This window comes from Amblyomma maculatum, chromosome 1, assembly GCF_055883805.1.
Source record: "Amblyomma maculatum isolate TAMU_Amacu chromosome 1, ASM5588380v1, whole genome shotgun sequence".
NCBI classification, from domain to species: Eukaryota; Metazoa; Arthropoda; class Arachnida; order Ixodida; family Ixodidae; genus Amblyomma; species Amblyomma maculatum.
This window is the reverse complement of record NC_139344.1, coordinates 196,071,435-196,099,055: the sequence shown is the minus strand read 5'-3', so window position 1 is coordinate 196,099,055 and position 27,621 is coordinate 196,071,435. Positions and strand designations below refer to the sequence as shown.

General features: G+C 47.8%; 2 protein-coding genes across 2 annotated transcripts in view; both read left to right on the top strand.

Annotated features, from left to right (window-relative positions):
- The window catches only part of LOC146205326 (DNA replication complex GINS protein PSF3-like), a 49,337-nt gene extending 42,358 nt beyond the window's left edge, over positions 1 to 6,979 (top strand). Inside the window, exon 2 of the mRNA XM_084589970.1 lies at positions 6,100 to 6,979. Coding sequence (XP_084446096.1) covers positions 6,100 to 6,336 — 237 coding nt within the window. The 3' untranslated portion in view covers positions 6,337 to 6,979. The remainder of the gene's footprint in view (positions 1 to 6,099) is intronic.
- Positions 1 to 27,621, top strand: part of LOC146205325 (cytoplasmic dynein 2 intermediate chain 2-like) — a 139,011-nt gene that overhangs the window by 56,761 nt on the left and 54,629 nt on the right. The gene's annotated exons all lie outside the window — the stretch shown is intronic.

Below are 27,621 nucleotides of genomic sequence, written 5' to 3'. Positions count from 1 at the left end.
GGCCGCCGCGGCTGACAGTTCGTTGCTTCCTATTTCGAATTCCCCCATTTTAGGCATTTTTGAAAGCGTTCGCTGAAACACCGGGATACATATTCCTGAGTAGCATTATTAATTCACCCTGGAGACAAAAAAAAAAAGAATTATGTTCCATGTGGAACAGCCTGAACTCTCTCTATCGAAACTCTGGCTGAGAAACCTTTTTTATTTATTTTTTTTTTTGCGCCTTTTTTATTCGGTCTGTTCGCCTATGATTTGGCCGGACTTTCTCACGCAACAGTCGCTTGAAATCCCGAAACTAGGCAGGCACACCACATCGCCAACGAGGTTCCCGGGAAGCAGTAGAAAAAAAAAAAAAATGCATCGAACCACCTTCTCCTTGGACTTCGGCGCGGTGCAAGCTGACTGGAAAGAAAAAAAAAAAAAAAAACGCGCACAGGAAAATAGCGTCGCCGCTTTTCTTTACGCGCTGCCTTTCGGCAAAGGAGCGGCGCTGCGGTACATGCCCTGCTTGCCCCGCGAAAGTGTAATATGACACGGAATGCAGGGGTTGGGACGCTTTAGTTACGCAGTGCGTACAAAGATACACTCACGAATCACGAGGTATTTCCCATCGCGTCTAGATTAATCCCGTTCACACAGAACCTCCACAGAACGGCGCCGGAGATGTCGTTGCGATATAGCAGGCGCTTCAGGGAAGGCCGCTGCTATTTGTTAAAGTATATGCTTCTTAATTTAATGACGTTACTTTTGCTTTAATTTTTTGCCGACATGAGAACACAGGCGAGTAATTTTAAGTAGTTAGCTATAGTTAACTAAATTATATTAGTTCACGTTTTGACTATTGTAGATACGCGCCTAGTTGCATTTAGAGATCAGTAAATGGCCATTAGTAATAATCATATTAGTTTTAGCGTATCCAAAAAAAAAAAAAAAATTACCCTCCGCGCTATGCATCGACCAATTTTGGCTGCCCCGCCGCTGTAGCGCAGTGGTTACTGTACCAGGGATGCTGGATCGAATCCCGGCATCGGCGGCCGCTTTTTGATGGAGGCGAAAAGCAAGGCGCCCGTGTGCTGTGCTATGTCAGTGCACGTTAAAGAACCCCAGGTGGTCGAAATTTCCGGAGTCCTCCACTACGGCGTCTCTCATAGCCTGAGCTGCTTTGGGACGTTAACTCAACCAAACCTGCCAACCAATTCTTGCCCTTCTTGACACCATTCCAGCTAAATATGTCATTGCTGAAGTGTAGCCTGCTAGGCGACGTCCAAAACGCGAAACGCAGATCACTTGACACATACGCAGCAGCGCGCATTTGACGGACATCGCTGAATGTGCTCCGCAGGCGCCAGATAAGGACAAAATCGGTCAGCCACAACGCTAACGGTGTTTTTAAAATCCCGAGGGCTGGTATTATTGCTAATGACCAATTACAGATCTCTATTGCAACTATAGGTGCGTTGCAACTAGAGCATTACTTCGCTATCTTCCCAGATTTCTGTCCACAGACCGCGTCAGCAAAATAGTGTCCGCAGCAGTTGTGAGTAATTGAGAAGTGGTAGAGGTTAATAATTGGTGTCAATCGATAGAGGGTGACGTAATGTTGTGTCCGAAAAAAATAATTAGGCCAATAATTTTTTGGTCATTAGAGGTAAAAGATGTAAAATTAAAGGCGAAAATGGTCCCATTAGCCAATGGCTTGGCGACATATTTGAATGTGTCAAATACTAAAATAGTTAATTAAATCAGTCAATTAAGGTGACGCCAAGGATGTGACGTCACGCAACCTGAAGTCGAGCCAAAAAAGGCATAGGAAAGGATTGGCGCGCAATTTGAAAGTACCAAAGACTAAAATGGGTAAACAAGAAGTAAATTAAGCAACTAGAGGCAACCAGAAGCAATCAACAGCGAGCATCCGTGTTTTCGCAATACTCCAATGCAGGTTATGCCGTGCTCTTTAATTTTTTTTAACTACAGCTGCCTATTCAGTTTACTCGCCTATTTTGTTATATCCGCCAACACTCGCGTATTACGATCGCAAAATCTACCTCCTTGCCTCGAAACACTTATAAAAAAATCAGTGGCGGGATTCCTTGACACACCTGGTATTTTGTGTGTCGTTTACTTTTTGTCACATGGACGCTAGTCCTAAACGCTGCTGCTTCGGCACATATGACTCATGTGCCGGCGGTAACGCATGTGTCGCGTGAAGGCGTATAGACCTTGGCTTCAGCGGCTCTGTCATACGCATTTTTCTTTTTTTTTTAATTTCTCAACGCTACTTTTCTTTTAAGTACTTTACGCGATATGACCCCTGGGTGAGTATGTGGCTTGTAGACACTGCTAAGTAAGCTGGACTGCCTGCACCGCGTCCTGAGAATTTCAAATGACTTGCGCATGCCTGTGCATATAAATTGCGCGCGTATCTGAGCCCTTCTCGCTCGCTCCGCATTCTACGCGCATTTTGCTTAACGCCGTTCGGTGCCCCTGGCTTCTTACGTAAGTTCACTGCAGTGTCGCATCCAGCGTCCTTCTATGCGCTGTAAAACCTGACCAATGCCGTCAGTTGCGTGCGTGCATTCTGTGCACGCGCATGTCTGACAGAGACGGGATGGGGGCCGACGTGACGGCAGTATTTAGAGCAAAAAAAAAGTTAATAAGCTACTAATAATTTGACTACTATGCTCCAACAAAATAAAGGTAAATATAAAATACCTCGTTTTATGGACCACGCGAAGTGGTTTGCTAAAAGCATTGCTCTTAATTTTGTAATTTTATTGCAACACGCTTTATTGCGCTCCCTGTTTGTAACTGTGTTTGCATTACCGGTGCGGCTTTGCAATCCTCGTGGAGCGCTGCTTGCGCAGCAGGCAACGAAAGCAATTTATTATCGCTGCCCTCTCTCTTTCTGCATTGGTAAACCCAGGAATGGTGCAGAGTTAGCCCTGTTGTCTCAAAATGTGCCCGTTGCGAAGTTCTCGTTTTGCACGCTAGTTGCTTCTCAGTCGTTGCTATTTGGCAAGATGCTTCAAAGTTTCGTTCTTGTTCTAAATGCGGTCAGCGCAAAGTCTTGTTGTGCGGTTGTGGCACGTTTGTCGTTTCTTTCTAAGCGCTTGGCGCTTATGAAGCTGAGCCCGCGGCAAGTGAAGAACCGGTGCACTGTTGTGTATCGGGACAGCGATGACTCTACCGTCGGCGTCAGACCAAATCGTTTCACTCTGGACACGTGCAGACGAGAGCTATATATAGCCGCTGATGTATGTTGGTCGGTACTTTTTATGTCGTACATTTTGCTGGTATACCTTATTGCATTTATGTGGTTATTATAATAAAGCACGAATATATACTAGTCATACTTGTTCGGCACACTATTGCGAATTGTGCAGTTACGGCAGCGCTTTGCTGCTTTCTCTGGCATAGTAAGAGCTAAAAAAAAGCGATAAGAAGTGTGCTCAACCTGTGCCGCTTTCTTTGTCAGCCATATTTGTTGGATAGCCAACTGCAACCACACAGCAGGACTCGAGCACGTTTGAATGACGAAGGTTGGAGAGCTTGAAAGGCCCGCCTGAAAAGGACGGCTTTGTAAATGCGCCGGGTGGATCAAAAAGAGATGAAAAAAAAAAATAGAAGAGTTCAAGTTCTGCTGAACCGAATATGGAGCGAAAGCATTAGCTGCGGGTGACCGAGCGTTTTTCTTCCCTAGCCCACATATAAAGTCCCGCTTTAACCAAGCCGTATGAACGTGCCTTAGTGGCCTATAGGGGTAACGTGAATGCAAGGGTCTGGCAGGCTGAGTCTGACATAACCGTCCCATGCGAAACGAGAGACCCAAGTTGGCAGCTCCTGCCAGCCCACGTATAAAGCCCCGCTTTAACCAAGCCGTATGAACGTGCCTTAGTGGCCTATAGGGGTAACGTGAATGCCAGGGTCCTGGCAGGCTGAGTCTGACATAACCGTCCCATGCGAAACGAGAGACCCAAGTTGGCAGCTCCTGCCAGCCCACGTATAAAGCCCCGCTTTAACCAAGCCGTATGAACGTGCCTTAGTGGCCTATAGGGGTAACGTGAATGCCAGGGTCCTGGCAGGCTGAGTCTGACATAACCGTCCCATGCGAAACGAGAGACCCAAGTTGGCAGCTCCTGCCAGCCCACGTATAAAGCCCCGCTTTAACCAAGCCGTATGAACGTGCCTTAGTGGCCTATAGGGGTAACGTGAATGCAAGGGTCCTGGCAGGCTGAGTCTGACATAACCGTCCCATGCGAAACGAGAGACCCAAGTTGGCAGCTCCTGCCAGCCCACGTATAAAGCCCCGCTTTAACCAAGCCGTATGAACGTGCCTTAGTGGCCTATAGGGGTAACGTGAATGCAAGGGTCCTGGCAGGCTGAGTCTGACATAACCGTCCCATGCGAAACGAGAGACCCAAGTTGGCAGCTCCTGCCAGCCCACGTATAAAGCCCCGCTTTAACCAAGCCGTATGAACGTGCCTTAGTGGCCTATAGGGGTAACGTGAATGCAAGGGTCCTGGCAGGCTGAGTCTGACATAACCGTCCCATGCGAAACGAGAGACCCAAGTTGGCAGCTCCTGCCAGCCCACGTATAAAGCCCCGCTTTAACCAAGCCGTATGAACGTGCCTTAGTGGCCTATAGGGGTAACGTGAATGCAAGGGTCCTGGCAGGCTGAGTCTGACATAACCGTCCCATGCGAAACGAGAGACCCAAGTTGGCAGCTCCTGCCAGCCCACGTATAAAGCCCCGCTTTAACCAAGCCGTATGAACGTGCCTTAGTGGCCTATAGGGGTAACGTGAATGCCAGGGTCCTGGCAGGCTGAGTCTGACATAACCGTCCCATGCGAAACGAGAGACCCAAGTTGGCAGCTCCTGCCAGCCCACGTATAAAGCCCCGCTTTAACCAAGCCGTATGAACGTGCCTTAGTGGCCTATAGGGGTAACGTGAATGCAAGGGTCCTGGCAGGCTGAGTCTGACATAACCGTCCCATGCGAAACGAGAGACCCAAGTTGGCAGCTCCTGCCAGCCCACGTATAAAGCCCCGCTTTAACCAAGCCGTATGAACGTGCCTTAGTGGCCTATAGGGGTAACGTGAATGCAAGGGTCCTGGCAGGCTGAGTCTGACATAACCGTCCCATGCGAAACGAGAGACCCAAGTTGGCAGCTCCTGCCAGCCCACGTATAAAGCCCCGCTTTAACCAAGCCGTATGAACGTGCCTTAGTGGCCTATAGGGGTAACGTGAATGCAAGGGTCCTGGCAGGCTGAGTCTGACATAACCGTCCCATGCGAAACGAGAGACCCAAGTTGGCAGCTCCTGCCAGCCCACGTATAAAGCCCCGCTTTAACCAAGCCGTATGAACGTGCCTTAGTGGCCTATAGGGGTAACGTGAATGCAAGGGTCCTGGCAGGCTGAGTCTGACATAACCGTCCCATGCGAAACGAGAGACCCAAGTTGGCAGCTCCTGCCAGCCCACGTATAAAGCCCCGCTTTAACCAAGCCGTATGAACGTGCCTTAGTGGCCTATAGGGGTAACGTGAATGCAAGGGTCCTGGCAGGCTGAGTCTGACATAACCGTCCCATGCGAAACGAGAGACCCAAGTTGGCAGCTCCTGCCAGCCCACGTATAAAGCCCCGCTTTAACCAAGCCGTATGAACGTGCCTTAGTGGCCTATAGGGGTAACGTGAATGCAAGGGTCCTGGCAGGCTGAGTCTGACATAACCGTCCCATGCGAAACGAGAGACCCAAGTTGGCCGTTTCAAGGCAAATTGCTGGCTGAGGGTTTGCATGAAAGCGTTTTGTGCCCCCGTGAGGGTGATGACAATGGCCGTGGAGCTGCGAGTATTTCGTGTGCCATCCCGCCACGGTATCAGTATGGGTAGGGCACTCGACAATTGAGCCGAAAGACCCGTGTTCGATCCCAGCCGCGACGGCCGCAAAGCGCCCATGTACTGTGCGATGTCAGTGAGCCCCTGGTGTCCTAAATTAATTCGGAATCTACCGCTACGGCGTCCGTTATATTCTGAGTCGCTTGGGACTTTAAAACACTATAAATCAAACCAACCAGCCATTTTTTTCTCCTTTCTTTGCGCAGGCGTTTAAGAATCGGTTCCGGCATATTATGGACTGCGCCCAGGGCAGCATCAAGGAGGACTTAATGGACCTGACTGCGCGACTGGACGTGTCCGAGCGCACCCTTTTCGCGTTGGGCCGCGAGGCCCTGGAGGACCATCAGCGCTGGCAGCGGCGCCAGTCGCACCGAATAGCCACAGCCGCCATGGTGACCAACCATCGCAAGCGCAAGCGAGCCGCCCTCGCCGACTCGGTCTGACCGTCGGTTCGACACCTGGCTGGGCTGTGCCGTTCTTTTCGTGTGTGTGTGTGTGGCGAGACCTTTCAAATTCATTCCATGAATTGGACATATATGTACAATTCCTTATATGAGTTTACAGATCTGGCCATACATGGCTGATATCTGCCCAATTCCTAATATCAGCTCCATATATGGCCAGATCCGAAAAATCTGATTTACAAGTGCACTTTTCATTCACATATATGTAACATTACTTTTATGTCTATCCCCGTGCAGGCATGCAGATGACTGAAACAGGTGTTCCTCTGCATGTATATGAAATATAAATTCAAGCCAACACAATAAGTCACCATTTGTACCAGTTTATGTATACTGGGCACTACCAATTAGCTAATTTCCTGTGCATGCAGCACTGTTTGTTTTGCTCTTTCAGTCTTCATTTCGCTGAGCTTTGTGCCGATTGACTGGAGCGTCACTTTTTTGCTATATTTCCAACTCATTTTTGCTGCCGTGGCCTTGTTGTAGGCTGAAAAAAAAATATTCAGCCGATTTGTATTGTTAATCAAATGCGAAGTCGGTACGTAGCACTGCATATCCCTGCTATGATTTTCATGCATTTTACACTGTTATGCTTCGTTATTAAATGTTCTCATGCATATGATTCTACTCTTTGTACATGGTTCACCATTTTTTCTTTTTTTTTTCATTTTCATGGAGATGAATCAACACTGTTTTGTGATCTGTGTAGTAGTTCGATGCACAGTTCACACTAGAAACGGCAGGTCCACTTTGAAATACGAGGTCTTGAACACTATTCCACTGCGTGGTAACCTTATTTCCAGGCATTGTCAATCTTAGGGAGCTTGCATGGAACGATGCATGCTGGGTAATCCGCCATGATGTTGTCGTTGGCAGCAGACGACGCAGCACGTCACTGCCACACCAGCCTCGTCTACATGGTCGCGTAGTGCGCGCTGATGATGCTGGCGCGATCGGACAGGCTGACTGCGGGTTGTTAACAAAAATGCGTCTGCACGAGCAGTGCGAGAAGACAAAGATGATGATGATGATGATAACAACTTTATTTTTCTACCAGATAAGGAGGCCCCCAATTCCCGCCCCCGGCACGCAGGTTAAGGGACGGGAGCAGAGACATCCGCGATCAGAAGCAGGCAAAGAGGTCTTGGCTCTTCGCGGCTTCTTCTGCCAGGCGGATGGCTTGTAGCTGTGGAGCAGGGACCTCGCTCCGCAGCAGGGTTTCCCAGGCTTCTCTACAATTTATATTTGTTTCAGCCCCTGGGGAGCTATAGTACATTCCCAGATTATATGGTCGAGGGTCCCTCTCTCCCCACAGTGCTTGCATTTATCGTTTCTCCTATCGTCCATTTGGACATAATATGCCCAGACCGGGTTTACAAAGTTTCCAGCTTGCAGGCGCGCCATGCGATCCCTGCCCTTGGTCGGTTGCGCGCGCGGGCGGCGGATTCAAAGGGACGTGCAGGCGTCTTCCCGTGAAGACATGTCAACAGCGCGTTCTCCCCAGGCCCGTGTTGCGCCGCGTTTCGGGATTTATGGCCTCCGCGCCCTCTCCACTCGAACCGGGAGACACAGCAGTTAGCGCCGAACCCACAACCACTGCGCTTAGGCTGTGCCTTCTAACTGCACTGCCCTGCCTCCCTCGCGGCACGGGACGGACAGGGCCGGCAGCGTCGCCCGCTGCCATGTGCTCTGGGCTCACTTCCGAAAAGCGACCGCCTGCGCGACCGTCATAAATCAGCCCGCGTCAAGCTGCCCCTTGACCTTGGTCGCCCCTTCGGAATCTCGCTTTGGGCGAAGCCCGCAAACTTAACTGCATCGTTCTGTTCTTATGCCTCCTATTTTTCTCTCTTGCATCCACGTGCTTGCTAAGCTCTAAGCGTATGCTGCGATGCAAACGGTTTTTGGTAATTTAAGGGCCATTCGATAAGTCAGACTTTTGAATAACTCAAACATCTTTCCTGAAGGCCGAAGTAAGATTTTACTGTGTTGGCAATGTGGCCACCTTCCTCTTCTTTTACTTGCTTTCATTATTGTTTGCTTTTTGAAAGGCTGCATTTTCCTTTTTGTGCAATATATCAGCGCCGGTACAGCAGCTGCTTGTCTGACACATTGCGTTTTCAAAACGTTGTCTTTCACCACTGTGCGGTTCCACTGAATGTCCCACATTCGGACAAACCCAACGTAAACCTCGTGCGCTCTAGTGGTAGCGGGGCATTGATGCATAGACACAGCCAAAAAAACTATTTGGGGTATATGCCACGTGCTGCAAGACATGGTTCAAAAAGAAAAGCTTTGCAGGTATTTTTGCTGTAGTTTTTCCCCCTCAGCTGCTGTATTCTCACGGTGTTATTATTCGTAGCATAAAGCTACTTTCCTACCTAACCCAGGTCTGCAAATGTTCAACTCTCAAACTTTCTGGAGAGAATCCTGCTTTTGTACTGCAAAATATTTAACACGTGAAAATGACTGAACTATTTCACTTTGAACACAAGTAAAACATTGACCCAAAAAAGGGTGCATTTCACTCGAAAGTCTAGAGCAGTATACCACTGTCATTAAGAATGCTCTCAAATTTATCGTCAACAATGTGCGTGGCTTCAGTAGTGACTGAATTTAAAGTCTGCAGGCCGAGAAGTATAGAGATTTCAATCCAAAGATGACACAGCTATGTGCCAAGGAATAGTAGTATGATTGCCAACGAATTACTTGAGATTAAAGTATGCAACTTATTTGGCAAAAATAAAAAGATATGTGGCCCCCAAAAAAACACTGCAGCAGTTATAATGTTACTTTTGAGAATGATACAATAGATGTCTGCTTTTCCAAGCTGCATTGAAAGCACTGCTGCGGGAACAAAAGAAATGCATTTCAAAAATAATGAAAATGGCTGGAACAAATAAATGTCTCATTAGCTGCTCTAGCTTAAACTTGTAGGCTAATTCCATGCCAGCAAAAATATTAGTAGCGACAGCAGTGCTAGAACCACAATGCACGAGATAATAGCAGCTCTTGACATCAACAGTTTGCTCTGTAACTATCAGCACAATTCAAGGGAGTTTTATTGCACTTGAGGGCTTTTAGTTCAAAAATATTCAAAAGGGAGCAAGTGATGAGAGTTAAGAAATCATGAGATAGAATGGTAAACAATGAACTGTTAGCGAGCCACCACCGCGTGAGGCGCAGCGAGCGAGCTCAGCGGAAAAAAGAGTCGTCTAGCCGCCCTGGGCGAAGAAGGAGCAACCTTGGGGATGAAGACGACCCCAGAGAAGGAAGATAAGACTCCGGACAGTATGCACCCGTATAGCATTGTCTATTAGCTTAGTTGTTAATAAACAGTTTGAAAAAAATTAGCAAAAAAAAATGCATCCTGATTTTAATTAGAGCAGCATCAAATATTCAAAATCGCCTACAGTCAGAAGTGGGATGACCACCTTCGGAAGCCTCCTAAAGCCAGGAGCGACGGAAAAGGAGCAGCCGCGGCGACGTCAACTACATCGCAGCAATTAATCCTTTTTTCATTGTTTTCTATTACTATCGCCTCAAAATTTAAAATTATTTCAGCAACACTAACTCCTAATTATTAGGTTATCTATCATACTGTCAAATCGACGTTATCAATTATATTATGTCACCTACAACGAATTCTGGCCAATCCCTCACTATGGGTATGTGCCATTATAACGAGGGAGAAGAAGCAGAAGAAGACAGCAGCGGTGAGCCGGTGAGCCTCGATCCTTCCCATATTCTCAACATTTCTAGAAGCGAAGCGTTCGGCTACCCCTAAAGCCCCGCCGTGTCCCAAGGCGTCTGTAATCAAGTCACTTGCGACGCTCACTGAGCAACTCGCCCATATGCAGCTGTTGGCAGCCCAAAACGAAGGCAACGCACTCGTTACAGCAATGCCGCCGGACTTGTCGGCGTCCATTCCTGCTTTCTCGGGCACCGCCACTGCGGAGACCGGAGCGAGAGAAAGCGCCCGGGAGTGGGTATCGAATGTGAAGATAGTGGTGGGGCAGGCCGGCTGAAGGGACGGTGTTACTTCCGATGTGGCAGCGTCGAAGCTCAGCGGAACGGCACTGAAATGGCACATAGCAAGGGGAGTGCAGCTGGAGACCTGGGAGAAATGGGTGGAGGAGCTGTAAAACGTCTTTCTCGACGACGAAATCAACCCTCTTGCCCTCTACGAGAGGATGCTCCGACGCATGCTAGGTCCGCGGGAGTTTGTTGTCGATTATTTCTTCGACAAAAGCTATCTTTGCATGAAGTGCGGCATAAAATAAAGCACTTTGTAATTGCCGGACTTCATAATGCACCACGCTGCAATTCTGCGGCTTAAGGCAGCAAGCTTCTCTACATCCTTAGAGCTGCTTACGGCTGCGAAAAGCCTCGAAGAAGGGGAGTCAATCTATCGCAGCTCTCATGGAAGCTAGGATGGAAGCGAGCCTATGTCAGCCACACGAGCAGGGGTAGGGACAGAGCCAAAGCAGATCGAGCGCGGCAGCGATGGAAGGGCCAAAGAGCCGAAATGTTACCGGGGCCTCAAATATGGTCACGCCGTGCGGGATTGTCCGATGCACCGCAGCACCGCAGCAGCGAAGAAGCCGCCATGCCGGGGGCAGGGCAGTCGTCTCGGTATGTGTCCACTTTACCGAGTGACGGGCAACCCAGTATCAAGTACACTTCAAGACTGCGGTGATCACTGATCAATGAGAGGAGCGCTCATTGACACCGGAAGCGCAGTCTGCACGATAAGGGCATCTGAAGCCATGAGTTGTTGATCTTGCTTCGAGAAAAACAGCCTGGAGCTGTATGGATTTGGACAAAGTATCGTCAAATGTCTAAAAATTCAAAGCAACAGTCGAGATATATGGTGTGAAAGGCGAATACGTCGTGATTCAAGTAGTGCCAGACACAGCCCAGCACTTTCCTGCCATCATTGGTCGCACTTGGATGGAATTGCCTGACATCGCATACGTCAAGGTCGATAACACTTTCAAAATTATGGACAAAAGAGACGAAACGTTCAAGCATCTCGAACCCTTCATCCACAATCGAACTGCAAAAGTCACGACAACGAACGATGTCGCCCTCGAGCCACGTTCAGTGAATTTCATTACGACAAATGCAGAGCTTGAAGGAGAGACGGACGTCATGTACCAACGAAAGGGTATGATGACTGGAGGCGTTTTTCTTGTTCTCAACAAGCAGCCCAGCGTACCTGTGGCAAACACTTCTATCTGCGTGAACGTTATTTAGAAGGAAATGCGCCTGGGGCGAGAAGTAGAAATGGGCACATCTGAGCTTACACAGCGAGCCAGACAACGCGTCTGAAGACAGCATGCGCCGCTCCGAGTCATGAAAAGAATACTGCAGCAGGTGACAGCGTGACAGCTGAGGAACGTCAAACACCACCGAAACTCCTGGATTCGACAAGACACCCTCGCACAAACACAGACGTTGACAGGGTCAACGGGAACTTCATCCGGACCATCATGGCGACCATGGACGGAAATGACAAGCGGTTGAAAAGTGTCGAAGCCTTCTTCAATACATCCTCTAACAAAAACGCCGGGAAGACTCCGCTTGAAATGTTGTATGGGTACAACCCGAAATTGCACGACGGAGTGTTGTCCGAGATCGCGGAGAGAAAAGACAATGTCGCCTGGACGGATCCGCAAGTATACTTCAGGCTGAAGTACGACCGGTCATTTTGGATTCTCAGGCAACGTGCAAGTAAAGATTCGTCATGCGTTACTGCAGCGGCGACACACTGAAGGACGGTGACGTAGAACGACGCCAATGGAGTGGTGACACTGAACGGGGCACGAAGCAGGCACTCCGCCGCTACAACGCCCTTCGGTTTTCTGAAAACGTGATACACGTCGTACGGAGATAATCAAGACTTCGGATAGCCTTCGGACGAAAGCGAGGGCGCTTCCGAGGCCAGAATGGCCGAATGTTAACAAGCCGACACCGCGTGATGCGCAGCGAGCGGGTTCATCGGAGGAAAAAAAAAAAAAGAGTCGTCTAGCCACCCTGGCGAAGAAAGAGCAACCCTGGGGAGGAAGACGACCGAGCGAAGGAAGATGAACTCCGGACACCACGGACCCGTGTAGCATCATCTATTAGTTTAATTGTTCATAAACAGTTTGAAAAAGCAGCAATAAAAAGGCATCCTGAATTTAATTCGAGCAGCATCAAATATTAAAAATCGCCTACGTAACTAACGCAGCAGTTTTTGCCTTTGCGTGATATGATTGGCCCGCTGCTTTCATGCTGCTTCTTTTTTGCTTTCTTTTGGTGTTACCACTTTGTTTTGGCAGGATGTGCAGGGGTGTCACAGAAGCGGGGGATACTTAACAGCTGCAATGGCGAGAATTGCGCTTTCTGAATGCGAAGCTTTTAGAGTTTATTATGCCTTCTCATTCATTCCAACCAAACTGTGCGAGATGTGCAGCCACAGTTCTGCATTGTATCTAACCTGCAGTGACGCTGCCCTAACTGAAATTCTGATGTTAGCACCCCCCCCCCCCCTCATTCATAAAGAATAAGCGTTTATTATAATTTCAGCTAGTTGGAAGTGGGCTGAACTGCATATGATTTAGAAACCGCACTATCTAAATCACACAATTAGGCAGAAACACCCCTGCATCATTCCACGAGTGTCGCAGCTGGGATGAGGTGGCTATGTTCGTACACCAAACGTCTACTTGTCTCGGGCTTTCTCCTGAACTCCTGTTCCCCGGAGTCCTGCGTGCCTTGCAAATGAGCTGTTGTAGGGTGACTGCATTCTGTAAGTCCCAGTAGTGGCCGATTCTCCAGTTCTTGCCTGACATCCTCGGTCTTTCTGCTGAACTTCCGTTCCCCAGGTCTTGTGTGCCTTGCAATGGAGCTGTTGTGGAGCGACCGCGTTCTGCATGGCTAGACGGTTGCTCGTTCTCCCTCTGTCCTTGCAGAAATCGACGACGGTTGTTGCGCGTCTCCCTGGTGTCTTGATGGACAGCTTCAGATGTGTGAAATAGTGTCACACGCTTTGGAGCAATTTCTTTCCCTTCTTGCAGCTTTTTTTATTTTTTTTAATCGATATTTATTCTGAGGGCATCATTATAGGGTATGAGGTGAAGGATGAATAAATTATTAAATGAATGGAAAAAGGTTGACTGATTTTATGAAGTCCAGTAGTGAGCGATGATGACGTCCCTGCGTCCAAGCGATATATGAAGCAGGATTGGTTGCTGAAAGGCCAGCTATCGTCAGATGCCGGATTCGTGTTGGTTTCAGTGCTGGGCAGTCCCACAACTAGTGGTGAATGTCGGCTTCAACATTTTCGTTTTTACAGATCGGGCACCCTGGGCGGGGATATGTGTCGTAAGTGAGCACGTCCTAGTGACAGCTGGTGTGAGGGCAATGCTGACCCGGATCCTCCTAAGCTCAACCTCCTCTGCACGGGTGAGACCGCGGGGAAGGGATACCACACACGGAGGGATACGTACACGTGTGCGGCGCCGGAGGTGTTCCTTTCTTGATAAAAGGAGGGTAGCGTCGTCCACTTCAAGGAGCCGTGGCATTGATGCGTCTTGGTTCAAGAGGCGGGTCGCTAAATCAGCTTGACTGTGGAAAGGCAGCAGGTCCCGTGGGACCCACTCAATGCGTACTGACTGCGGGATGTGCGCTGCAAGCTGGTGGATGTCTTGGCAAATTTTATGGCAGCGGCTGACACGTCGGAGCAAACGTACTGCTTGAAGTGCGTCAGTGCGGATGACAACATGGGCTGCAGGTAGCATGGTTATGGAAGCCACGGAGAAGAGTGCCTCCTGAACTGCCAAGAGCTCAGCGCAGAAAGATGTAAGTGGTTTGGAAAGCTGAAACGTAGAGGTCTGATTCAGGCTAGGTCTCCGTGGACAGTAGATTGCTGTTTTGGCTTCACAGCCTTGCAGGCTTGCATCCACGTACACTACAATGGACTCTTGAGGCAGGTGAGTATCATGCTCTTCAAATCTCTGGCGAAGCAACGATGCCGAGTTGGCAGACGTTGGTCTGCGTATATTAGTTGGCTTCTTGACTCCTAACTGTACAAATTTCTAGGGAGGGAGAACTGGCGCAGGTGGCTGAAGAATAATGTGTGACGTTATATACACCCTCAGTGCTTGCTTGGAATTCTCTTGTAACGCTACGACCGGTGTGAGTCGTGGAAGGCATGTTATGGTCCTCATAGCTTCTCAGTTTACGGCTTTAAGGCGATCCCATTGTGCTCTTTTAAGATGCTGATAAACAATGCGTGGCTGCAGAACCGCCCTCACTAACTGGCGTGTAACAGACGAGCCAGCGCCACCCGTTTTAGGCACAATTCTTCTTATCAAACTCATAGTTTGAAGTGCTTGCTTTGTTTTCCTGAGAAAGCCAAGCAATCGCTGATCCTGATTGGTGAATTGTTAAGGCTAGAATTTTTATGCTCGGACTTTCTTGTAGTGGGGTGCCTAATAGAGAGAGACGAATTGGATTTAAAGTACGTTTACGGCGTCCCCAGCGGTTGGCGACTGACGTGTACGTAGTTTTACACACAGAAAGTTGAAGGCCGGTGGAGGATGCGTAATCAGAGGTTAGGTCTAATGCTGACTGAAAGGCGGACTCTTGAGTGAGCAGATCATGGTGAGTGCTCCATACCGTGATATCATCTGCGTATTGCAAAAACTTGATTTCAGGGATATCATGTAAGCGCCACGCCAATGGGATGAAAGTAATATTGAACAACGTCGGAGACGCAATCTCGTGTGATGTTGCTTCTCTCGAGGCCTTTTCACAGTGCTGTCCGCTTTTCTCAGAAGTCCATCAAGCCCTGATGCCAATGAAAGTGAACATAAATTTACAACTTGAAAAAAGGAAACAAAAAATTTGGACATTGGCGTTCCCGTAGATTACTCTATACCTAAACAATAAAACATTAAATGTGCATTAAAGATCTCCCTGGAAAAATACGTTTTTGCTTTTGTCTTAATTTTGCAGTTTCGATGAATAAATACTTCCAATCGATACAAACAGCTGAAAATTAAGCAAACACCATTGAAAATGTCTGTGGACTGTTTTCTTATGTGAGACTTTCTGCAGAGTGCGAGACTTTCTGCATCAACGTCAAAATGTAGAGAGCAGTCGTTTTGACCTTGATGTATCTCACTACGTTGATGTAGTGAAAAAAAAAAAAAAAATCGAAATGGAGCGAATCTGTTTTTACAGAAGAAAAGTACCCGGAGATATTTACTGTAGAGTTGTCTTTGTTTTGTTTACATTCAGCTAAGCATGCTTTTATAAAAACAATAGGTTTACTAAAAAACGTCTCGTCGCCTGTTTACTCCTAACCCTTATGCGCCCCTTCTGCGATTAAGCCGCGTTGACGTTGGTGCCGTTGCCTGCGTTACCGAGCAAAAGAATCACTAGAGAGTCGCGAACTTTACCCCTGCGAACTTAACCTCATCCGCCCACCTAACTTTCTGCCGCCCCCTGCTACACTTTCCTTACCTTGGAATCCAGCTTGTTACCCTAAGCGACCATCGGTTGTCCTCTCTTCGCACTACATGTCCTGCCCATGCCCATTTGTTTTTCTTGATTTCCGCTAGAATGTCAGTAACTTAAGTTATTGACCCACTCTGCGCGCTTCCTATCTCTTAACGTTACCCCTACCATTTTTCGTTCCATAGTCCTCTGCGAATTGTCCTCAACTTAAGTAGCACCCTCTTGGTTAGCCTCCACGTTTCAACCCCATAGGTGAGTACAGGTAATATGCAACTGTTGTATACTTTCCTCTTGAGCGATACTGGTAAGCTGCTAGACATAGTCGGCGAGTGCTTGCCAAATGCGCTCCATCGCAATATTATTCTTCTTGTTATTTCCTTTTCATAGTCTGGATCTGCGGTTACTACCAGTCCTAAGTAGACATATTCGCCTACTACTTCCAGTGCTTCGCTACCTAACGTAAACTGCTGTTCCTTCCCGAGGCTGTTGAACATTACCTTAGTCTTCGGCATATTGATTTTTAAGCCTACCTTTCTACTTTTCCTGTCTAGGTCACTAATCATTATTTGCAGCTCATCTCCTGAGTTACTTAGCAAGGCAATATCATCAGCAAATCGCAGATTACTGAGGTATTCTCCATCTACCCTTATCCCTAACTGCTCCCATTCGAAGTCTCTGAATACTTCCTCTAAGCAAGTCGTGAATAGTACTGGGGAGATCGTGTCTCCTTGCCTAACACCTTTCTTTGTGGAAATTCGGGAATTGGAATCATCTATCCAAAAATTTTGCCTCTATATATCGCAAAAACGCTTAATAGTTGCGCTCAAGTTTCGCATTAGGGAGTATCGTAATCTTCGTTAGAATTTTTGTCGGGAGAAGGTATTCGTAGCCACTGCTTACTTTTTTTTTTTTTTTTTTTTTTTTTTTTGTCAGCAAGAAAGCAAGCTAAATTCCAATTCAGTCGAAAATAACTGTGAGGGATTAAGAATGGCTTGAACCTAACTAGAGCGAAAGCTGTGAGTGTTGAAGCGACAACACCCGGTTTTCAATCCTCGTTTTTTTTATATCATCTTTATTTAAATTAGGCTTTGGGGGAAGGAAGGAGCCTTCCACATTTTGGTGGACGCCACGGAATTGTGGACACCTAGATTCAACCAGGCCAAAATCATGTTTTCATATTTGTTTCTTGTATAGTGTACATAGGTTTATAAGGAAGGAAAGGCGCCGTATCTGTCAGACTTGAGAAAAGGAAGATGGGAATTTACCTTCAAGGTTGTGCGAGATGAAAACCTCCGTGACGCTGACGGGTCTAAAATCTGGCGTGGTAAAACTTTCGCTTCAAAAAAAAAAAAAAAATTAGTGCAGAAAGAATTTCTGTTGTCATAACAGAATTTCTGTCCCGCCATGTCAGGCGCTCGACTTCTGTGGCAAAGAATGCGGGATCAAATCTTGGCCGCCGCGGTCAGTTTTCGATGGAGGCCAAAAGCAAGGCGTTTTTTTTTTTCTTTATTACTGACTTTGGCATGGGACAGGCTGAAAGCATAATGGAAAAACACGTCAGGAACACATTTACTGGCGTGACACGTCTAAGCTCGTGTACTGTGCGATGTCGGTGCACGTTAAAGAACCCCGGGTGTTCGAAATTTCTGGAGTCCTCCACTACGGCGCCTCTCATTTAGTCGCTTTTGAGACGTTAAACCCCATAAACCAAGCCAAATCAAACAACATAATTTATGCGCGGTTTTTAACAGTGAACATGCCGTGACAGCGGATTCCTGTAGTAACATCAGAATTTTTGTTGCAGTTACAAAAGGAAAGTTCAATGTAGCTACATACTACAGGAAATTACTCCAGGAAAAGAAAAGAAATCACAGAACTGCAAGTGTCACAGAACTGCTGGTTCCTTATTTTCAACAGAAATACCTGACGTTACGACAGAACTCGGAATATTTTGTATATTTGACACGATTCTGTAGTTCTTTTTTCTTCTGCGACATGTCTTCATTATTGATGCAGCATCAGTGAGACTTGTAATCGTGGAGCTCACAGTAGAATTTATAAGCGGGTTCCCTGTTTCCCTCCTTTAAATGTTTTTTCTTCGAAGTGGTTGCGGTTTCGGTCGTTGCAAGGTCGACGCTTAAGGTGACGTCATTAGGCTCAGCAGTATGTGGGCACAAAGAACGACGATGACGCCCGATTGCAAATTTCCGTTGTCTCCAAGCTCGCGTTTTTGTTTGTTGCTGCGAGGAGGCTCGGCGCTTGCCGTCGTGAAGCCGTTGAGTGGGAAGACCTTGAGGTCGCCGAAATTGCGGTCGCAGTAGACGCCGACTGCAGGGCGGCCTTCTCTAGTATCACCGTGCGTCACAGAACGGAGCAAACATCATAAAGTTTGTGCACAAGATATCTGACGTCTCGTTGCGGTCGACTGCAGGTGCGAAAGATCGAAATACCGAAAGAATGTTACAAAAAAAAAAAAAGGCTCTTTCAAAGTTCTTGATTGGCAAGACGGCTTTATGGTATTCTACAGAAGTTAATTCATTCTGCCGAGTTTCCTTGCGATGTATTTGCTGCTTATTGCTGAATTCCGCGCTGACGTCATCAAGGATTGCATGCACTTTGTTACGAGGAAGGGAACCTCATAAAAGCACAGGCGTATATTCTTCGTTTGGATACTGTGCATGACGTTGAGCAGCGGGGCCACTTTTTCCAGCTGTCCCAGCCGTTCGACGCTATTTGCCGCCAGATGGACCTAGAGGTGGCGCCACCGGCGCTCCGATAGTGGGAATCGGCAGCCAGCGGCGCTCGCAGAAACGCACACGGCGTATGTCTGCTTCTGAGTTTACGGTGGGTTTTTTGGTCAGGAAAACGTGCCTTATGCAATGTATTAGCGATTTACTGTTAAATTGTTCGAATACTGCAGAAAAAAAGTCCGTGGATTTCGCCAATGCAGCAAAAAAAAAAAAAAAAAACAAACAAAAACAAAATGCACGGATTTTAGAAAAACAAGGCACGCAACCGTCTGTCTTTTACATTTACTGGCATCGCTTTGCATGCTTTTTGCGTACTTTACTCATTATATTGTACTTTACTCGAGGTTATGCAGGTTAATTGTAGCAATGAGAGCGTACTGCCCGGCGGGTTGCCGTAGACTGAGTGGACATCAATCCTCTGGTTAGACAACCAGGCACAAGTATTCCCCAAAAATGAGATTACGCCGACACTGTGCAGGAAGCCTCGCCGCACAGGAGAGCTGAATGCTCACGTGTAGAGCGGTGAGTGGATTGAGTTTGCCGAGCTCACAAAAAGGCGGATGCTTCTTGTGGCAGATAATCTGGTGCTGCACTGTGAAATGACTCTGATTTCCTTAAACCGAGGGAAGTATAAGGGATTTCTGATGTGTGTGATGTTTATAAAGGACAAATTAGTAGTGTAATTATTTTTAATGAAAATGAATTTCACCATGTGACATAACTTTTGCACACTTGACAAAATTTAGGACTATCCGCGATTAATTTTCAGTAACGTTAAAGTGCAAGCTACGAATCAGTAGCTGCGAAGACATCGTAAAGAAAGGCCCATTTCCTTGATTAAAAGGTGTTATCTATATAATAAACCGACTACGTCTGTCATACCATGTGCATCAGTCTCGAGGCTAAATATACAGCTGCTGTCTTTCAACCAACTGATTTGTTCTGAACGAAGGTAGAACAGCCCGCTCCACTAGACAACTGAAATTTTAACTGCGTAAAATTTTGTTCCTTACTCTGAATCTGAGACGCGCCATCAATTTTCGCCGGTGCCTCTTTTGCTATAAACGCGCTACACCTGCTTACAGCTTTCAAAGGCACAGGGCATAGCCTAGCTGGTACATTTATTTTTGTACAAAATTTTGGGGCAAAAAGTGTTGAGGTAAGTGTACCCGATGCTTCATTCGACCGTGCGCGGCCGCACTGACGAAGGCGCGCGCGCGCGGATTGACTGTATTTCATTCATTCATTCATTCATTCATTCATTCATTCATTCATTCATTTTAGATGCTGATTACGGCGTCTTTGTATGAACCATAAGGGGTTAAATGTCAGGACCTGTCGGTTGCAACTGATGCGGGCGGAGCGAAGAACGAGCGCACGTTTCCGTTGCTTGTGAACGGCGGTAGCAGAGGCGCAGCAGTGGGGCGGTGGCGACCCCACCAAGGCGCGGCGGGAGGTGGAAACAGACCCCATTGGAGAGGTCGTGGGTTCCGTGAACTGCCACCAATCTGCCACCCCCCCCCCCCTCCCCCCTCTTTCCTCGGTTTTACATCTTCCGTGTGCAGGTCAGGCTCAATGCCGTTGGTCTTATGTCTGTAGTTTCTGCATGCTTTTTCTTGGTTTGTAACTTTCATTGTGTGCTTTTAAATGGTGTTAAAACTACGACAAGTATAGAGGTGTGTTGTAGGCCCAGATGCTTCTAATGTGCGAGTGCAGATGTTATATGGTTTTTATGCTTTGTGCACACCTGTGGCCAGCAAATGTCACGTATTTGTCTTTGTTTTGTCATAGGTCCACAATAAAATACCTTCACTGTGTTAGAGCCTCTTTGCAGAAATTATCTTCATGGTCTTGGTCACAATGGCGAAATTGTGGCATATACACAACAAGCACGCTTCGGGTTAAGCTGGGTGTTCGTTGACCATTGGTAAACTACACTGTCTGCTGGTCTGGTTAACTTTGGCCTTACATATAATTACGGTAGCAGTTTTTATTTTCTTTTACAAGGTTTTGCTGCCTCGAAAAAAATGGCCCATCAAGCGATTCGGCTAGTGTCCAAAGCCCGTAGTTTTTCTTCGACATTTCCATTATGTGCTTCATGCTGACTGCACACATCTATGGTTCTTGTTTAGCCTGTACCACATTCACAACTGTTGTAGTGCGAGTTCCGCCACTTTTTTTTTCGGTTGGCTGTAAATATGAGGAAGCGCACTTCCGAAATCTCGCGTAAGGTGCATTGGCCAGTGGTCGCGCGCCGGGCATGTGCCGAGTACGTGACGAGAGGGAAGCTTGCGAGTCTCGCCTCTTGTTCGTGCAAACAGCCACGGTTCACCGTCAACTCTCGACTGGCTCGCGAACTAGTTCAGTGTACTACGTGGACGCCTCTGGGTGACGCAGGCCTTGGCCACCTCGCAGGAAACCGTCTGTGGCGGCCCCGCACTTCGGTCGGCGGACGGGAGCGAGGACGGCGAAAGCTACCACGTTACGCAACAGGTCCTTTCGTCGACCTTGGGTTCCGCTTATCTCGTAGCTCCAGGCCCGATTGTCTGTTGTCCTTGCAGGATGCGGGACAACGATCCTTTGCCGAAAGCTGGAAAAAAGTAACCCTGAAACTTGCGGATGTCGTTAGTGGGGTAACTGTAATGCCAGAACGCCACGTGTTTACGATAGCAGCGGGAAGCGCCGGGCCCGCCGTCTGACCCGGATAGAATACCGTGCGCTGGTTTGCGTCAGCGAGTGGTCCGGGTTTGTCCTCTGCTGATGGAGCCGTCGCCCTTGCTTTCGGAGAAATAGCTATATAGGGTCGACGCTGTGAAACTGCGCCGAGAGAGGCAGCACCATCTGAAAAACTGCGGAAATTTAGAAACCACAAAAAATTGTGTAGTGTGCTTAATTTGCGATCCGTGCCACGCCGGTAGTGCCACGCTTATGAAATAAATATGAGCTGTCGCAGAAGTCTCTATACGATGTCATTACTCGGTTGGCCTGTTCAGGTCCACTCAATGCAGTGACAATCGACTCGTGTGGATTCAGCTTGCACTTATGTGCAGCGTAACAAGCCCCGCACCCAACAATGTGGCGATATACATCCCAACCCGTCGTAACAAATTACTTGCTTGAGAAATGAGTTTGCTTGAGTCAGACGCTACCTCGGGAAAGACGATGGCTGAGCTGAGTAATGTTACAGGGCCGGCCACTTCTCCCGGCTCAGCCATCGTCCAGACTATGTTCCAGCTGTCATTATATATATATATATATATATATATATATATATATATATATATATATATATATATATATATATATATATATATATATATATATATATATATATATATATATGCAGATTACATTACTCATTTCTGTGATTATCCAAGTAAAAATTAAAAAAAAAAGACATAAAACATAATCCCCAATGCTTTCCTTGGCCTCGCCGACTGTTGGCTTCTTTCCTTCATATATGTATATATCTTCCGCATATTTGTTTTCGCTTTTTTTTGCATTATCGTTATTGATTCTTTGACAGCTTCTTCCAGAGAAATAGCTTCCGAATCTCTCTTTCAGGCAATGAATTATGTTCTCGTGATGCCTTTTATTCGTTTCTTCCCGGCACGTTGCCTGTGGTGGGCATGCTGCGCTGATTGCCTCAAGTTGCGCTTGAACCTGCTACAGTGTGATACAAATGGATGATTTTTTAATGAAACTGCGCCAAGTTGTTCCAGCATCCAAGAGTCGCGGCAAATGTGAGGTGGCGTCAGGAGGCTGACTGATAGTAAGCACAGGCATGACACACTCGATGCATGGCGAGAAAGATCGCCGATGAAACGCAATTCTGGCACGTTTTTCCGTCTGCAGTAACCGACACGCGCAGTTCCTCCGTGACAGTAAGTAGTCCGTTTTTAGGGCTTTTCTGGTCACTTACATAAAAGGTAACCGTAGAACAACTTAAAAGCGCGAAAATTTCCATGCCTCTGTCTTGTTTGGTATCGCCAGATATTAAAAACTGATTCTGTTTACTGTTCAAAGCAGTAATGCACACGCCACGTACGCCATGCCCATGGTTATCAACTGCTGATTTTTTTTTTTTTTTATTTGTATCCGACTATATATAGCCGTTTGCCGCGTATACGGTTAGTGCATGACACATGACACGTCTGCCTTGACAGCGCTGCCAAAATTATTCGAAACGAACACGACGCGTGCACATGCCACGAAAAAACTGCATGCTTTTAAGGGGAAATAGCAAGTTTCGGCTCTACTAGACTTTGCGGACGCTTGCGCAACACCGTCCTAAGTCCATAGGGTCACTTTTCGTGGTTTCACACGTGTTACAGCTGGTAGCTCTATTTCATGGACCTCACGTCTATTGCAGCAACACCGTCATATCTGAGCTTCTGATTCTGGAATGTTAATTGGAACTTTAAAGTAAAAATTTCTGCAACTAAAGCGGAGTTATACTAAATCGAGCCACTCCAGTTATGAAGCGGACTTAGCGGGTTGGCACAAACGGCCTCATTGCGCGCACGTGATCTCGAGCTTTTGTCATTGACGGGCGTCTTCCGTCGCACCACCTTGAATTAAAGCTACAGTGTGAGCCACAAGCCAATGGTCTGAGACGGATCCCGTCGTCACAAACAGGAAGCGACAAACACACGGGACGCACACGGCAATGCTGAGATCGTGACCGGAGGAGAGTGGCGGTGCGCCATGAGGAGAGGACAGTATGTTCGCGGCAAAATGCTTCGGTTGTGAGAAGTGCGGTCATGTTGTACTGGAAAAATAAATTCTCAGGTGATTATGCGGCGTGGCAAATCTGCGTAAGCAGTACTGGTTGTCCTATTGCTTCTTGGAACTTGATTTCGGCGTCGCCTTTTCGTTCCGATGTTGTGTGAGCTACAACATACACACACGCAGGAACAGCTAGCGTGAAGTGCGACTAGAAGTGTTCGCCGATGCGTTTACACGCCACCGCCAAATGTTCTCGATACACCTCAGCAGCCAATGCAAACATCGTCACAGCGCCGCCGCCGTTTTCTCTCGGCGCCATCAGCGCCGTTTTTTTTTTTTTTTTTAATGCGAAAGCAGTCACATTAGATGCAATTCCGTCCGCGATTGGTGTTGTCTGTGATGGTTCCAAAGTTGAGCCATCACGCCGTCGTCGAGTGTTGCACAGCGCAGCTCAGTAACCTGAGGCATGCGGCCGAGCGCAGTACGGGAGCTGCCGTTTTGGCATAGCCGCAGCAAGAACCCTTCAGTGACAAGTGCTCTGAGAGGCCGCCCTTTAGCCGAGATCAGAGATCAGACCAGCGAAGCTTCGACATCTACTGCGGCTGCACCGTTTGCGCGCCGCCTACAACGAAACACCTGACGACCACCACACTGCCTCCGGTAAAAACAGGCACGGCATTATCTTTACGCGGATGTAGTGCCAAAACCGTTCTTACGCGGGCAGAGGGCTGTGATTGTACAATCGGAAAGTTCGGTCAAAAATCTCGTCTTTCGTGCAAATCGGAAGGGTTGGCCGCTATGCGTTCGCACTGTAAACAATTCATGCCGAAGCGTACGGCAGAAAGCTACTTCCCGTTGTCCAGGTGAAAGCTTTGGCCTCAATTTTAATCAAGGTAAGAGCCAGCCAGGTCCTTTCTTCCAGCTCTCTCGCCGCTCCCGACGAAGCCGGGCCACACATCGAAATTCCAAGTGATAAATTATTTATTGACAAAATTGGGGATGGCTTGGTTTCTCACAGAGCGCGGCCACTTGTCTCGGCGCCCCAGTTCTAATTTCTTGCTCCTTTGTCTCTTTTATCGATCGGTGGTTTCCCCCGAAGAAACCGCACCGTTGCAGGCACTCGCCACCGCTCCGATGCGCCGATCGTGGCCGGCTGCGATTACCCTCTTCGACTGCGATGTGGCGGTGCGCTCGTAGAGCCGACGTTTCGCTCATGCTTACCGCCTTCCAGGCACCCGTCTGCCGGCTGGGGCCCATCACTCCGCTGCCTTCAGTTCTGGCGTTGCTTTCGTCCGTCGCCACTCGGCGAGGCTCACAACACAAGCACGAAAAAATAGGCAAGGGTTTAACCCTGCTAAACCTAAGTAACCAAAGTTAAAGCGGACGGCACTTCTCACTCGACCCGCCTCTCTTGGTCTCTGTGCGGCAGCCTCTCGTCCAGCTACGTCCACTGGATGATCGGATTCGACCTGTCGTCTTCACAACCTCTCAGACAGTTCATGAGGCGTCTCGCCTGGATCATTCATGGCGCGAGAGCTGTTGTCCTTTGGCACCTGCTGAGGGCATTTAAAGGTCCCAGGTTCGTTTCCGGGTTTTGGCGCCAATAGATATGGCGGAATCAAAGAAGAAGGCAATCCGCCGTCTGTCCTATGTCACTTATGGAAGCACCTGCGCGAGCGCGCTAGCTTGGGCCAAGGCGGCGCTTCTTTTTTTTTTTTTTTTTTTTTTTTTTTTTTTTTTTTTTTTGCAGCAGCGGAGGATATTTAGACAAGAGAGCGCCACGGCTCCATGCGTAGCTGCGGTTGAATGACGTTATGGTTGTCACGTTACCTGGCAAAGGCGAGCGTGCGGGTACCTCGGTTTCGGCGACGGCGGCTAAGTGGCGTCATAGCTGCCAAGTAGTTTTTCCAAGGTTCAATGTTAATTACACGCGCACACGGCGAAGAAGCTACGGAGGGAAGTCGAAAAACTTTCGCTTTTAAAACCGATTGTTCGTTCTGCCAGTCCCCGGGCAACGCAACAAAGCGCACGACAGTACGCATTACCGATCACAGCAGTGGGTTCACAAGGCGTATTCGCGAAAGTTCAGGCGTTAAGGCTACCAATAGTTCGCATTTCTGCTATAATCATCGTTTAGAAGGCATGGTAAGCTGGAGCCGATATAAGGGGGAGAAAGCAAAATAAATGCAGAACACTGGGTGGTTAGGAGCCTACGTCTAGCTGCAGACGATGTCCGCTGCTGCCGGGATAGTTCAACAAACTCTTCCTCGAAGTTTAGTTCTTCGACAAGCACATTCGAACGTCAGTTTGTGAACCGAAACTTGATCTTCAAAATTGTCAGCCAGCACGTCGTAGTTACCGTCTGCCCGGAACTCTGCAAGTGTCTTGAAGCTCTAATTCCAGGTCACGTACGTCACCTCCAGTGTGCGAATTCTACGTAAGCATCCCGCACCCGCTTCTTCATATCGGAGAAGAGAGCCTCGCGAGCTTCGGCCATCCTGAGGCGCAGGTTTTGGCGCTCTGGATCAGTGACCGTGACTTTCTTAAGCAGAACTGACTCACGAAGTCCTTATGCATTTCGGAAATCGCTTCCTTTAGCTGAGCATGAACCTGCATCCAGAGCTACTTGATAAATCAAAATGTAAACTGCGCGAAAAAACGGGACAATAGGCGAAGGAACACAAACAAGACAACACGGGCGCAGTCTGAGTGCTAGACCTTTTATCTTGCAATCTGCAATATGTTTTCTCATAGCGTGAAAGAAGTTTACGATAAAATTTTACCGTCTTATGTTTATCGCGCCTCGTGTTAAAGATAGCAGCGGTTATGCGCCTGAGTTCCCTCATGTATATAGCATGTGCTTTCGTTCACCAATAAACAGTTGGAAGTCTGCGCCCGTGTTGTCTTGTTTGTGTTCCTTCGCCTATTGTCCCGTTTTTTCGCGCAGTTTACATTTTGATCTGCAATGAACCAACTCGCCCGCAAAAGTATTCTACTACTTGATAAAATCGTCGTAACTTCCAAGCTTCTAGTTCAGAGCCACTGGCGGATGGAGATCCGGGGCTCGAGTCTCTGGCTCTAGCTCCTGCGCCGGCGCTGCACCACCTGTGTGTTGCAAGCGAGGCGGTACACCCTTTGCAAAAAGTTTAGAGCCCAGGGGATCTACTTCTGAGGTATATTATGTTGCTCGTAATGCATTTCCAGGTTTCCAAACTTGCTGACGTAAGAAGATTTTTCGTTCTATCCTCTCGAATGGCTAAGACTTCCACGACTGTTAAAGAAGTCATAATATACGGCTCAAAAGCAAATCCTCTGTGCTCTAAACTTTTGACAAAAACTGTACACTCGGGTTCTCGCATGACGGCGTTCTCCGCAGGCTTCGGTCCGATGACGCATACCCACGGCGACGGATTGACCAGGGTGGATTGCAGATAAGGATGCAAGCACATTCAGTCCATGACCGGCGGTATGGGCAGGTAGCCTTCTTATAAGCCCATTGTCTTCCATTTAAAGAGCTAGAGCGCCAATTAATTTCGTAACAGCTGGAGGAAAGCTTATGAAGCGCTGTAAAAAAACTTCGTCGTCGAGTGCGATTCGTACCAGCACCGGCGAAAAAGGAGTACGCCCCGATAACTCGGCCACTGCAGTACCTTACCGCGTCGCATGCGAGCACAGGGAATCATTCCTTCATAAGCATCAATTTCTTTCAGTCGCCAGGTCAGCTGAAATAGTTGAAACTGAAAATAGCGAGAGTTTTCTACCCCTTACCGATGCCTAGGTCGCCGTTCTGTGTTAGCTCTCATGATGCGGGTGAAGTAGCACGTGCCACCATGGTTATAGAAATTTACTAAATGATTACTGCATGTTCTTAAAGCCTCCTGTACAAGGAGTGCTACAAAATGGAGTTAGTAGTAGCACATATCCGTCGTGAAAGAAATACGTTAAATTTGTACTCAATTATTTGCAAACAAGTGCGATTCTGATGTGTGTTTTTCTTTCTTTTTTCGTTTGACCACTGCACAGAAAAAGAAGAAGGCAATTATACGAACAGTAGCTGCAATAAATGCTGGTCAATATATTTTGCTATTTGCTTGTGGGAGCTTGTCACTGACACTTTTTTTTTTCAGCTTTAGTTCTTAATTTTTAAGTAGTATGGAGTGTGCCTAGGCTGTCCTTTGATCTGCAAAAGCACGGACGCCAGCAGTCCACCTGTAGTGCGAGCACGGGCGCCTAGTTCGAGCTCCGGCAGTTCCAACCGGCGGACGCCTTTCGCCCCACC